At 38.7% G+C, this 13,818-nt stretch overlaps 2 protein-coding genes across 3 annotated transcripts; one reads left to right on the top strand and one right to left on the bottom strand.

The window, feature by feature from the left end:
* Window positions 1-1,264: 1,264 nt before the first annotated feature.
* On the bottom strand, window positions 1,265-8,714 carry LOC148644191 (protein phosphatase 1 regulatory subunit 3E). The gene has a single exon (XM_088613515.1). It carries the CDS (start codon window positions 7,559-7,561, stop codon window positions 6,644-6,646), a length of 918 nt encoding a protein of 305 aa, XP_088469641.1. The 5' UTR covers window positions 7,562-8,714; the 3' UTR covers window positions 1,265-6,643.
* Window positions 8,715-9,123: 409 nt separating this feature from the next.
* On the top strand, window positions 9,124-12,972 carry c20h16orf46 (chromosome 20 C16orf46 homolog). Of its 2 annotated transcripts, none has more exons than XM_088613514.1 (3): window positions 9,124-9,869; window positions 10,274-10,469; window positions 10,684-12,972. In XM_088613514.1, the coding sequence occupies exons 2-3, from the start codon at window positions 10,323-10,325 to the stop codon at window positions 11,743-11,745; spliced, it is 1,209 nt and encodes a 402-aa protein (XP_088469640.1). In that variant the 5' UTR covers window positions 9,124-9,869; window positions 10,274-10,322; the 3' UTR covers window positions 11,746-12,972. The 2 variants fall into 2 exon arrangements, with proteins under 2 accessions (XP_088469640.1, XP_088469639.1); XM_088613513.1 differs by having other exon boundaries at window positions 9,135-9,869; window positions 10,274-10,487.
* The last annotated feature ends 846 nt before the right edge of the window (window positions 12,973-13,818 follow it).

Raw genomic sequence — 13,818 nt, 5'->3', positions numbered from 1 at the left:
TTTTTCCTGCCTTGCATCTTATAAAACTGCTAACAGGTTTATATACTGCTCCTGTCAGTACGACAAGGTCAGCAGCTCATGGCACTGATGGGACTGGAGACACAGCCACACACCACAACACCATGTCTAGGAAGGAAGGGATCGTACAAGGTAGATCTTCAGAATCTTAGAATACTTTAACATCCTAAAAATTACTTGCAGCCTAAGAAATATTAATGTACAGTACCTACAAAAAGCCTTATACAGGTAAACCTACAGATGCTAATTTAAATTGGTAAACAATTTACATTTAGAAAATACAGTAGCATTTTTAATGTTTACATTATAACTGTGTTGTAGAAAGCAAAACACATAAGGTATGGTCACAAAATCAAATGCATTGAAAATTAAACATATTAGAAATGTCCAAACCAATTTACATGTCTATTCTCTACTGTGCTTAAACCAATAAATTCCCTTTAAATGCTTTTCTGTATATTGAGTATTTCAAGCAACACCACTGCAGTGTTTTTCTAAAATCTAACCCTTAGTCCTGTAGGACAAACTGTACTGTGTGAGAATCCCCCAGCTGTCATTGGCAAATTTCATGGCTAATTAGGATAGGAGCTGCCATCAGCAGTGCTGTCACAGGAACAAAAGGTATTAGAAAGGATGCATAAGAACAAGAGAGAATTCAAATTTGTCAATGCAGAAAAACATAAATGGATTTAATAGTAAGTGGATGATTATTATTTACTGATTAGATTAGTGATTCTGAAAAAAGCAGCACAACCAAAGTAGCAAAATTAAGAGACAATTAACGGAAACACAACAAGAGCTTCTTCTTCCTGCACAAATACCTTAGCCAATCAGACTGATGAGTCTGCTCTGCACAAGGGACATGGAGGGTCTATGTCCCTGGATATCAGGCTGTGCAGTTATTTCAGAATGAAAAGCAAAGAGTCTACTCCATTTTTTCTGTGTGTTTTGCAAGTACTGCTTTACCATATGATCATTCTGAGGCCCATGTGAATAACCAATTGTGACAGAATATTTTAATCCAATCATTTCTGGGGTTTCTAGTGCATTCTAGAGATTGTGTGGAATTTGAGTATAAATGGAAACATGATTTTATGCAATAGTCACCGCTCTTGGGCGAATGAAAATGATTAACTGAAGCACACACAGAAAGGGAAGTAATAAAAGTCTCTAGCACTGCTTAAACTTTAGACTATTTAGAGAGTCCTAAAAGCAGGAATAATAAATGTTTATGAATGAATGTATACGATTATGATATTTTATTCTGTCCAATGTTCAGTAGACTTTGCAGCATGCAATTAACATATGAGTTCACTTACCATTCTAATCATTCTGATTCAGTTGTGATACAGTATGTGGTAGAAAAATGTCATGTTACATCAACACATTAATAACAGAAATATACATGGTTTTATATTGACTCAATCAATACAGCTTTTAATATTAATAAAATAAATATACATTACAAATTCACCATAAAAATACTTTCAAGATATTGCACACTGTGCATGCCAACAGCAAAAACGTATTTCTCTACATTATCTACATCCAAATAGACCACAAACAAACACACTGAATTTCACAAAACACTGCCAACACACACAAGGAACAACCAGATTTATGCCCCAAGAATATGTTTCTTAGGTTTGCATAGATACACAATATACTTACAACAATGCACATAAACTCAGGGTATGTTCCTTATCTAATAACGTAGAAAATAAAATTGACTTTCAAAATGTTTTATGTACTGGGCTGCACTGAAGATGAAGCAAGAAAAAAAAATAATTGTACATATTTTTAAACAACCTACCCAAGCATTTTTGAAAACGGAATTGGAAAATACAGAATTAAAAATCTGGTTAATTCCTCAAATACCACAGGAGAAGGAAGCACAGTATGTTTAATAACTGTTTTTTTTAGTTCCTTTTATATCACGTCTCCATCCCTGTCATACAAATGCTGAGCCATAGTGTTCACCAATCATCCTTGTAATGAATCTGGACCATCTTTGGTTCAGCTATTTAAGTGTTGTAGGACAGTGAAAACACAGTGAGGTCACCGTACAATCATGAGAAACCTTTTAAACTGTCAGAATCAACATTTTGTGATTGGACATGTAAATTTTTCTCTTCCCAGTCTTCCAGAAGTACTAGTTTTGCAATTCATTAGCTTACATTTCATAAATGAACAGCAAGAACATGCACATGTTTAACAAAGGTTTTTCTTATTTCAAACAGGATACTGTAACTGAAGACACAAGTGACACAATATTACAGAATGACAGGTATTTGATTCTCTTGCTGCCTTTTCAAGAGCTTGATATGATTCTGCCAATATAATAAAGACATCCATGGACACAGACAAGATGCAAAAACAAATAAAGGCGAAAGGATTGTATCTTAAAATATATGATCCCATTTATGATCCCATTTAGAACATTTCAGATGTTTTAGTGATCTTGGCAAAAAATGATGTCTTCATAGACTATTTCCTGGGCATGTCATGTCTTTTTAAAATTATTTTGCATTGCAAATATTTTTTCAAATGGAAACATGCACATGGCTACACCACCAGTTTTTACACATTAGAAGTATTCATTTTAGAGCTACAATATACCTATAAAAGAGAAGAAATAAAAAAAACACATCTGAAGCATAACAGATTTAGCAGATCCATGTATGAATCTATATAGTAAAGAGCAGAAGTTAACAACATCTGACGTCTGTCTGAATTCAAAATTTTCCTCAAGGAATCTCCATGAAAAGATGCTTTGTATGGATGATATTTTCATGATGTCCATTTTAAAAATGGACTATACCAATTGTATTCATCTGAAAACCTGAGGCATTCACTGAACGCACAACACACTGTAAGCTAAATATACAGGTGTCAGGTAGGCATATACTGCAAGAGCTACATAAATGACCACACAAATATCTTCAACAACAAATAATATAACAGTTTTGAAAGGAAAACTATTTACAAGCAACAGCCTGCAAACTGAATAAGACCAGGACAGATATACGTACAATATTATGAGAATCACAACATTTTCCTTATAAAAATAATATATATATAGTGTATACACACATATACAGGCATAAATCTATATATTTTTTCTATTAGTTTGTATTCTGTATTCTTTATCTTACATTTAATAAATTTACTTTTGTTTTTTATACCCTCAGTAACACTATTTATAGCAGATAGCTTCTCACAGAGGTTATGAGAAAACATTAACAGAGTATTTTTCATAAATCCCTGCTGACATTAACTGGAAGTAAAATAAAGTGATGTTGTAGCTGCTCTGTTTATACTATTACAGGAGATTATTCAGCTTCTCCCCCATCTAAGACTGTAAAGAAAAGTTCTTCAGCCTTCAGTTCTTCATGTCTCACTAGTGTGTGCATTTTTTCACTATAGAGATTTCAAATATTTTTAATTGTATGTGGGAGCACAGAGCACCTTTAAGTTTAGATTTAAACAGATGTGAAACAAAGGTAAAACAGGCTTCACCACAGTGAAAAGTGAAAGAAGTGGGGAATGATCCATTCATGAAGTGTACAATATAATGGCCTGAATAACAGCTGTCTGTGATCTAAGGCATGTGTTCATTGTGAGGCTAGTAACTCATCAGTTACATATGTATTACATATTTCAAAATGAACTGCAGCAAAAACATCTCCAAGAATGAAAAACCTCCACACAGCTCTGAAACTGAAAATGTTAGAATTACATGAAGCAACCACCACTATGTTAGCTGAGTGGAGAATCAGAGTTAATACGCAGCTCTGCACATTTAAAGTTTAAATTATTTTCCCATCTATTTTTTTCTAATTTGGTTACAGTTTTAGCCATCAACACATTCACAGTGTAAGGAATACTGCATGTTGAAGGAGTTCAGAAGGGTTATTAGTAATACATTCTGATGTATTGCCTGCTATTTTATAGTACTTGTTTTCACGAACTCTTGAGTTTGGAATACACATAGAACAATAATCCTCATCTATACAAATAAAACTGCAACAAAAACTCCAATCTTTTTAAATGCAATATTTGGGACTATGGTTGTTTTCAAAATATGAAAGGTAAGGGATAGAAATTTAACAATCTTAGAGAATGCTGTCAGACATTACAGTTAGAAACAACTGTATCCATTATATCCTTTTTAAATCAGTCTACATGTAAGTGCAACGAAATGTTGCCAATAGTGGTACTTTTTATTTGTACCCTAATACTGGCAACACAAATATATTTAATAAACATACTTTATGTAAGTTGAAAGTGAGAAGTGCATGTGTATACGGTACACAACACTTCATTGCACAGCCCTTTCATATAAATAAAGGCTATTTAAATGTTTTAAAACATTTAGTTCTCATTTTGTTATTTTATGTATGTACAATTTAAAATACACCAACATTTATTGCACTATTGTTTTCAGAGACAACAGCTCTTTCAATGTATTGTGATGAACTGAATAGAAAGTTTTTCCAAAAAGTACACAATTGAAACTACAGATTAGTTTAACAAATATGCCAACTCATTAGTTATCACATTAAAAACTGCACATTTTAAGATTTTGATAGTTTTCATTACAAAAATAAATGAGGGTATTTGTTGGAGCAGCACTTTGACATTTTGGACTAAACCTGGTATAAAATAAATACCTAACATTTTAAAACTCAAAGCTGACACATCATGACGTTCCATCAAAACGAGTACTTAAGAGGAATAATGTCCATGGAGCTGAAGCCTTTAAATACAATATGCTTTTTAAAAAATCATTACAGACCTCATAAACACAATTTATGTGGCCTCATGTTAACTTTAATCATCATTGCTTACGTCTTCATAAATATTTTACAGATAGTTTGCAGCTGATGGTTTGTGTTCTGGACCTTTATTTTAAAATAGTTTTGTCCAAAACCTTTTTTCACTCTGTAGGAAGCAGGAGTAAAGCCCAGCTCATCTCTAAAGCACATCGGGCCATTAAGTCTTTACTGGTCATGACACTGTGTGCTTGACTCCCAGAGTATAGAAAACAGTATAAGAAGGCCACAGCACCAGCAAACAAATCAGAGACTGCAGTTATGAAGTTTCATATTTTTTACTAGTAGCCATATGAATTCTGAAGATCACTTATATCTGAATCCCACAGTTAGCACTGCTTCATTATTTGGCTGTTAAAATGCAAACCTCTAGCCCTGTTGAGAAACCCAAAGATGCCATTCTAACTGATTTTAAAAATCTGGGGATTCAGAATTCTCAGCCTACATTGCTATTCCTCAGACTACATGAAAATCTCTTCTTGCAGCTGTCTGGCTTTCCTTTCATGTAATGAACAGAGGTGCTATTGGATGTTTTTAAAGAAATAGCTCATAATCCTTGGCATGTTTGCTTTCTAGTTGAAGTTACTGCCCTTGATAAAACATCTTGTAAAAAAATATATACTTCTAGAAAAGGAATGAACAGGCCTTCAGTATGAGGTAGGCAATTATGGGAACATATGGTAGTGATATTTCTCTGGGTTATCTCTAACACTTGAAGTTTGAGGTGGTACTGTATACACCAATGCAGATACTTTTATTAACAAGCACACGATCTGCAATGACGAAACTAACATTGATGAGGTCTTTTTATATATCTTATTTAGATAAGGCCAAGAGGATTGTAGTCTTCAAAATAAACGTATTGACTATACCAATAAATTAACCTGACATTTTTGTGGTGGAAATAACTGTTTTAGGAAAAAGGCAAATAAATTATTTAGAAATCAAAACATTACAACACACTATTATGATTCCTCAAATAATTTCACTACTAAAGCAACTCCCTCATTTAATTCCTCAAATGAAAATTAGTCTCAATTTTTTAAATGATTTTTCTTCTACATTTAAAAAGACTGGAAAATTGTAACATTCAAGTACAAGAGTTACCTGCTATGGCAATAGTTAATAAAAACTAGTTAAACCAAAGAGATTTGAGTAAATATCCCTTTTATGTATATTTTTAATGTAATAGATGTTAGATTTGTTCTGAGTTATGACACGTTTATTTTTCAGTTCTCTGACCGAATTGATATACTATTTATATAAAATAAAAACGGCTAAACTTGAGACAATTCTATATACTTTCTGAAATACGTATATAGTTCAAAGGAGATATGCTTCAAATATAGCTTTCTAGCAACAAACATCTAACCCAAATATTAATATTAAATATGTAAGGCATAAATCCAAAGACAATCCACAGCCATGTACTGTACATATATGGATGACTCCATAAGAGTGAATCCTGAACTCTCATCAACCCTTGGACAGCAACATACGTCTGCTGGAGCTATATTTCCCTATTTTAATTAATGTAATTAATTCAAACCTAGATCAATTAGTCCTTCACAATACATGTGCATGTTTGCACAGAAATCAACGCACCACCTCCCAGCAGCAGGCAGGCAAACACACTGTACTCGCTGAGGTCTAGGACAGAATCGGGAACGGACATTCACGTGTATTTCTAAATACTGCACTGTATTTCGACATCACATAATAGGGGGATACAGCAAGCAGAGGGACATGTTTTCTTGTCCAGCAGCAGCAAGGACAAGTGGGAAGACGTGCTATATGAAGTGAATCCAGCCGTTCTCCCACTCCCTCGGGGGGGAAATTTTGAACCTGTGGCTTCGCACTTTATAGTTATTCCCATGATTGTTGTCCCAGTACTCCTCGCCGCCGACACAGTACTTGATGGCGAACTGCAAGGTACCTCCACTTTCGAGGAAGCTCGGGGTGATCAGTTTGAAAGAAAATTTGTCCGTTAGGCCGTCGCTGGAGTTATGCACATAAGACGCAGGGATGTCGGAAAAAGTTACCCAGTTGTTGAGAGTGTACCTGAGGTAGACTCTTTTCTCGAAAGAGACGTTTAAAACGCGGACCATCCCGGTCAGGCTGAACTCGTCGGTTTCGACGCATTCCAGCGACACTCTCTCCTGCCGCACTCTCTCCATGAAGCCGGGTGAGTGGCCGGGATTAATGAACTGGGTTTCCATGAAGACGGACTGTGCGGGAACTCGGGGGAACTTCTCGAAATTGTTGAAGTGGTTAGGTGGACGTCCCTTCTTGAACTTGTCCAGGATATGCTGCGGTACCTCTGGCATGTCGGCATTGCAAAAATGCTTCACCGAGGTCAGTTCCAAGCCTAAGGAGTCGGCGAATCTTACCTTCTTCTGGCTGGACGGGCTGCGGTTCCTCTCTATGTCGGGCTTGGCTCGGTCTGACGGCGCTGGCAGAGACTTCGCTCGCCTGCGCAAGGTGGGACTCTGGGGCTTGAAAACGGACTCCCTGCCTCTGGGTCTCTCCTCCACTACCCGATTCTCTAGTGCCTCCCGGGAGCCGTCTTTCTCCTCTTCCCCGTCCTCCTTCCTTTGGCTGGCGGCTGCAAGGCTCCCGAACAGCCCGGCCATACAGCTGTAATTCCTCGGTATGCAATTCTTGGGGGGCAACATGACCACGGCAGAATGCGCAGGTACGTTCTCCATAAAAAGGAGCCTGTAGGATTCGCACGGTCTCTTAGCGGGGAACAAGAAAGGTCACCGGTCGGTCTCTGCTCTCAATGCACGGCGGCGGAGGCAGCCTGTGACACTGCGGATTTCTGAGCCAATGTTAGCTCCAGCCTTGGCAAATACGGCTGACGCATCACGAAGCCACGGAGCTGCCGTACAATCAAAGATCTCTTTCCCCAAGCCCCGGGGAGCGATGCTTTTCTCTACACGATTCCCAGGCGCGCAGAGATGGAAACGGGATCCCCGACCGTGACGACCAGAGTCACGAGTTAATTCAGAGATGAGACACGATGAGTTGTTTGGCCTCTTTTCTATTTACTTTCTGAGCTGTCATCGTTTTTAAACCCTTGCTGAAAAGTTAGTTTAAAAGATGATCCTTTTGACTACTTTTGAATAGTAGAGGAAAGAAAATTGCTCTAAAAAGTTCACACCTTCCACGTAACCCTCTTAAAATTTCAGCCTTATTAATATATAAGTGATGATTTTTTAAATTTATTATAGCGATTTTTTTAAACTTATTATGTCTGCCTTACACACAGACGTGCTGTATCTTAGGTTATGAATCTCCACATACAGTGGCGTTTGAAAGTATTCGCCTCACTTGGACTTTTTCGCATTGCACTCTGTTTCATACATTGGGTTTTTGCCATTGATAGACACAGAACTCTCTATGTCAAAATGAAAACAAAATTCTACAGATCCTCCTAAATTGATGATAAATTTGCCATATTTTACTATTATGGTTGCTTTGATTTGTGCATATTTTAAGAATATTAGAGAATTACGAACAATACGAGGCCTTTTTGGCTTTTTATCCCGTTTGTTAGAGGTTTATTAATCCCAGGATCTTATCCAGCCGTTTCTTGATAGAAGCTAAAGTATCGGCTTCATCAACAAGACCAAGTAGCTTGTGCCACTCTCCCACAACTCTTTGGGTAAAGAAGTGCCTCCTATTCAGCTTTCAGTGCACTTTGACATAGTTTACATGCCCTATGCTTCGTGTTTCACTATTGAGCATGAAGACATCCACGGAACTGACGCTGTTAGTCAAATTAAGGATTTGAATACATGGATCAGGTCCGCAGACAGGCTGCTCTTCCTCTGGGCTGATTCTAGAGCAGCAATGTATTTATATTGTAACGCTTACGGCCGACAAGCACTGTGTGTAAGAGCCGGCGTACCAGAGCGGGTGACGTCACCGCCCTTCCCTGTGATAGCAGGACCACAGCTACTGGGCTGGGGAGAGATCTCTCTTTGGCTCACGGGGCTGGGTCGCTGCAGAGAGACGCGGAAGTCCCGGGTTCGAGCCTCCAGTCGGGATGGGGCCGACCAGATGCGGCAAGGGCGCCCGCCTGAGCCCCCGTTGCGTTACAATATAATATGGTGACCGAAATTCTACACACTTTTCACAGAGAGGTCTTACTAGTGCAGTACACGATTTTAACATCACTTGGATTCTGCGCGTTTAGCAATATATTCAATTTAATTGATTTCTATGTCCTCACGGTTTTGCTGGACGCAGTTGTTCTTAAGGACACGTTTTCTCTGGAAAACACATTACAGTTTTTTAGAGCCTCATTCTGAACCCTTCTTAACCCAAGAAGAATTTATTTACATTTACATTAAAGAGACTGAGGTCGCGTCAGAGGAAGATGGCCAATACTCTTTATCGACTAAAATTGCTTCACTGCGACATAAGACGTGTCTGTAATGCGTCTGTAACACAAATTATGCGTCAATATTTAGGCTCGCCGGTGTTTCAGGATATTCGCGAATTAAATGAAAGAGCCTTCAGGCAATTTAACGGGAAAACCGCGGCTTTACAGTGCGTTGAAATATGTCCCGCCGCGAAATTTAACCCAAACAGCAAAATGCAGCTGAAACGTTTTAAAGGGAGGAGGTTTCTCTTTAATTTCCCAGTTAACCCCACTGCAAACGCAACACGAATGATGATGATATAACTGCTAGTCCGCTACACTCAAAACACAAAAGCAGAAGGGTGTTCAATGATGATATTATTCGAAGCGCAACACTAACACTTGTCTGTCTGTTGTAGCTCTTTTCCACGACGTCATTTCCTACCTGACTGATCCCCCGCTGTGCTGTTGCTGTGGCAACGGAGTGCAGGCTGCAGGCTTGGCGTTGTTTTAGGTGGTGTTCTGCACGCTGGGTAGTGAAATTAATCATTCATCACTCGTGGCCGCTAAATGAAGTGTATAGGGTGCCAATGTGTATTTGTTTACGTGTGTGTGGACGAAATATGACGGAATCCGCATGCCCGGTGGTAAGTCTTCCTTTGTTGTAGGTTTTTAATCAATACGAAAATGGCCCGTTTTTCTGTACGCTGTTTTCCAAAATCGCCTTCTGTCAAAAACGTCGAAGGGATTATCATTTTAAGAAAAAGTGTCATGCTTTTTGTTTACATTACCGTACTTCAAAAAGAAAGCTTTTTTTTCCCACCAAAAGGTATTTTGCCAGCTGTACAACACGTCTTCGTGTACAGATCTTTCGTTTAACTTTTTAGCAAGAATGAAGTTCAAAGAGTCGAGCTTGCGCTTGGCCCGAATATTTTATAACCTGTGTGAGTTACCTCGTCCACTTCGACTGTAACTGTAACTCTCAATGTGTCACCGGGCGAAACAACCAATTCTAGAAGAAAAAAGTAAGTCGTATTTTTTCTATCTGTAGCAGCCTCAGGCCGTATTGCACTCGGACATCCAGTGAGTGTCGGCGAGCGATGGGCTTCTCCGGAGAAGGCGAGGCGGGCGCCGCGGAGACCGAGCCCGGCTGCCCGGCTCTCGACAGGAGGCACGTCGCAGCGCTCCTGCAAGCCAGCGAGGAGGTCGGCAGGAAGGACGGAGAGCCTTACGAGATCCACGTCAAGGCAGGTTGGGAGGAAGCAGTGAGTTTTGCTTGCTTGTTTGCTTTCTGCATGCATTTTCCCCGGGTTTCAGGCCCAGGCTGCGGCAAGGGCCCTCAGTTCCACCACAGAACACTAAAGTCAGCCAGAAAAAAATGAGCTGATGTAAAAAGGATGATGTAAACTGCTTTTAAGCGGAGTTGGATTTTATTTTGTTGTTCTTTGTCTTTTTCGGCAGGCACAAGGCTGGGGAAGGTCATCTCCATTTGCTTGTTTATTTCAGTCTCCGAAGAAAGGCAAGAAGCCCAATCATGTAGACGCTGAGTACCACTGCCTGCTTTGCGTTGATGTAGTACAGCTTTCGCAGTTGCACAGCTCTGATCCCTTCGACAGTTCAGCCCCAGGTTTGCAAAAACCGGGCTCCAGTTCGTCTTCAGACAGTCCGCTTGAAAGGCCTCTTGCCCCTGCCATTTTCCACAAGAGATCTGAAAGCCAACCTCGTGCCACTTCTGCTCCAAACAAAGAAAGCTACACTGCTGAGGTGTATGACACACATTACTTTCGGTTGCTGTGTAAACAAGTTAAAAAGCCGTCTATGACTGAAGCCAGAAGAGCAGTAGACACGAAGCTGTGTGTTCCTGGTGAAATTACAGCCCTGCATTACACAGGGGTCAGGCCTGAGCAGTGGCCATTGATGAAAAAGAGGGACAGGGAGGAGGTCCTTGTAGTTAATAGCTTTGCTGTTTTGCCACCTGTGAAATCATCAGGTTCTAGTAAACCAGGGTGCCAATATTCTGCTGTCAGAGGTGAGTTTTTTCCTAGCCGATCAGAGACTGGAACCGGAGGTCATGGATCGTCCGATCTGCTTGAAGCAAAGGAGCGGAATGGTGTTGAAAGAGGTGAAGAAGTCACGCCAGACACATACAACATGGACATTCAAAATTGCCAGGAAGAGGAGGCTTCTCATACATTAGGGCCTCTTGATCCGGTGGTTTGGCACTGGCAGCCTCCCATCTTTCCCGGAAAACAATTTTTCACATCTTTTAGCATCCCTGCCTCCAAGAAAAGTGACGTCTCTTTTACTGCCACTGGGCACACGCCATCTCGGGTCATGCACAACACTGGAAGAAACGTTAAGCAGGATGATTCAAGTAGGCTGGGTTTAAGTAAGAATGGTCATAACCACAAGGTTTACATAGGACTGAAGCCTAAAAATGGAATCAAACAATCTGAACCCGAGCTACCTGTATTGTTAGGAACCAGGGTTAGAATACCAGCATCTTCTCATCGGCTCCTGTGAGCAGAACGTTTCATGATAGTATTAATGTCCTTTTGCCTATTAAGTCTTTTTTGGGAGTTGATTGTTAGGTAAGGACTAAACTAACTAGTTGTGAAATCAAGTGTATGACAAAGGATGTGATTATGATTAACTGGTCACCTTCAGAAATAAAAGAAAGATGAGAATTAAAAGACCAGAGATCAAAGATAATTGTTTCATTTTGTGTGGGCATTTAGTAACTGAATACGTTATCTGAATCTTGAGTGGTAGTTATCATTTGCAAATGGTGTTTGCATTCTGTTGTTACTGTTCCTAGGAGTCTAGTTATAGAATAAATAACTATTCCTATTCTTTAAGAAAAAGTTCTAAGTTTTATTCTTACTCTAGAATAAAAACACTAAAATCTGACATAGTAAAAGTATTTTTTTACTATTAAAAGCACTTCCACATTATTTTCATTGTGTTGTATTAATTACACAAATATTAGAGCATATAAAAATTCAGTTTAATTTTGAGTCTCAGGGTTTTTGCTGAACGATAGTGGTTAAGAAGTTTTAAAATCAATAATTGTGAAATGCAGGCCCTTACCCTTACATTTTGGATACAACGTCAGTGCTTCAGAAATAAGTACAGCAGACCTTTCCGATGTTCTCTGAAAGATGGCTACTCTACAATGCCTCCTACCTCTTGCTCTGATTTATCAGTGGTGCTTGCAGTACAAGTGTGCTCTTCCCATCCAGTTGCGCTTACACTTGTCTGTGTTATGTCAACCAATTCAGCAAATGACTAATACAAGCAGTGTTGTTGCCAAATCAACATTCATCTATTTAAAGATACTTACTGTGAACCAGACACTTGGCTTATGCCTGTGTGTTAGTTTTTCTCCAGTTATGGACAAAACCAACTCATACACATTTATACTGAGAAGCCTAATGCAGTGGTAGAATACATTTTCTTGCATGTGACACTAAAATATTAAAACTGTGGTGGGTGTTGCTAAGGTGAATGATTATCCACACTGTGTTAACCCACAGTCAGATGGTATGCTGTAACAATAAAGAGGCATTATTTTAACAAAGAAAAACGCCATACAGATGTTAAGGGTTGTCATAAAGATTTATTAGGTACAATAGTCTAAAATGTTCTGAATTCTCAATTTTTTTTCAAATAACTGTCCATAATGTTTCCTGCTTCTATAGTTATATTCCTATTTGAAATACTTAGAATAAATAAAATTCCAAAAATAAATCATATGGTATGTTTTTCTTTTAAGATGTACTGTTACAACATATTGGTTCTTTTAATTTGTTTGGAAATGGTGGTAAAATGTAAAAAAAAAACACATAGGGACGTTGAAAGTAAAAGCTCATTGTCAGTGTGCCACTTTAAGATGTAGACTGACTTGTGTCCAAATGGGCATTAGGTGTATCCACACTATGAAATCCCTGTTGATATTCTTGCAGTAACAGTCAACCAGTGCTGTGTTATTGGTTGGACATCATTATTATTTGTGAGTTCAATAACCTTTTTGTATTTTGTCAAATTCAGTCACTTTAAAGACTATCATGTTCTGTGTAAATCTGCATGTATAGTTAATGCTGCCTGTACAGTATACTGTATACACTGTATACAGTATACACTGTATACAGCAAGAATGTGTGACCGGAAAACTTGTAAAACCCATTATTAATCAGAGATTTCACACTTCCACTTAACAATTTAGATTTCAGAATCCATTTTGTATCATACACAATGTACAGTACTATTGAAGTAGTATCTCATTTATAAAATGTTATCTGGGTCTAAACAGGATGCCGAGTTTAATACTACAATCCATCTGCATGTACGTTATGTGCAATTAGAATAGACCACTGCTTGCTTTCAAAACTGAAGAAGCATACACAAATTCTGGATTGTGTGTGTTATGGTCTCAACACTCATCTGGTTAGACATCACCTGTGATCTGTTACATTGTGATGTCCTTGACTCTTGAACTGGTGGTATAATGAGCTTATTGATCCTTTTCACTGTGGACATGAAATACTGAACTGAAAGGCTGTCTGCACTGCATTTTGGGGTCTACACTGTACTGCT

The sequence above is a fragment of the Lepisosteus platostomus genome, chromosome 20 (genome assembly GCF_059453375.1).
Source record: "Lepisosteus platostomus isolate fLepPlt1 chromosome 20, fLepPlt1.hap1, whole genome shotgun sequence".
NCBI classification, from domain to species: domain Eukaryota; kingdom Metazoa; phylum Chordata; class Actinopteri; order Semionotiformes; family Lepisosteidae; genus Lepisosteus; species Lepisosteus platostomus.
Note: the sequence above shows the minus strand (reverse complement) of the source record. Positions and strands in the feature narration are given on the sequence as shown.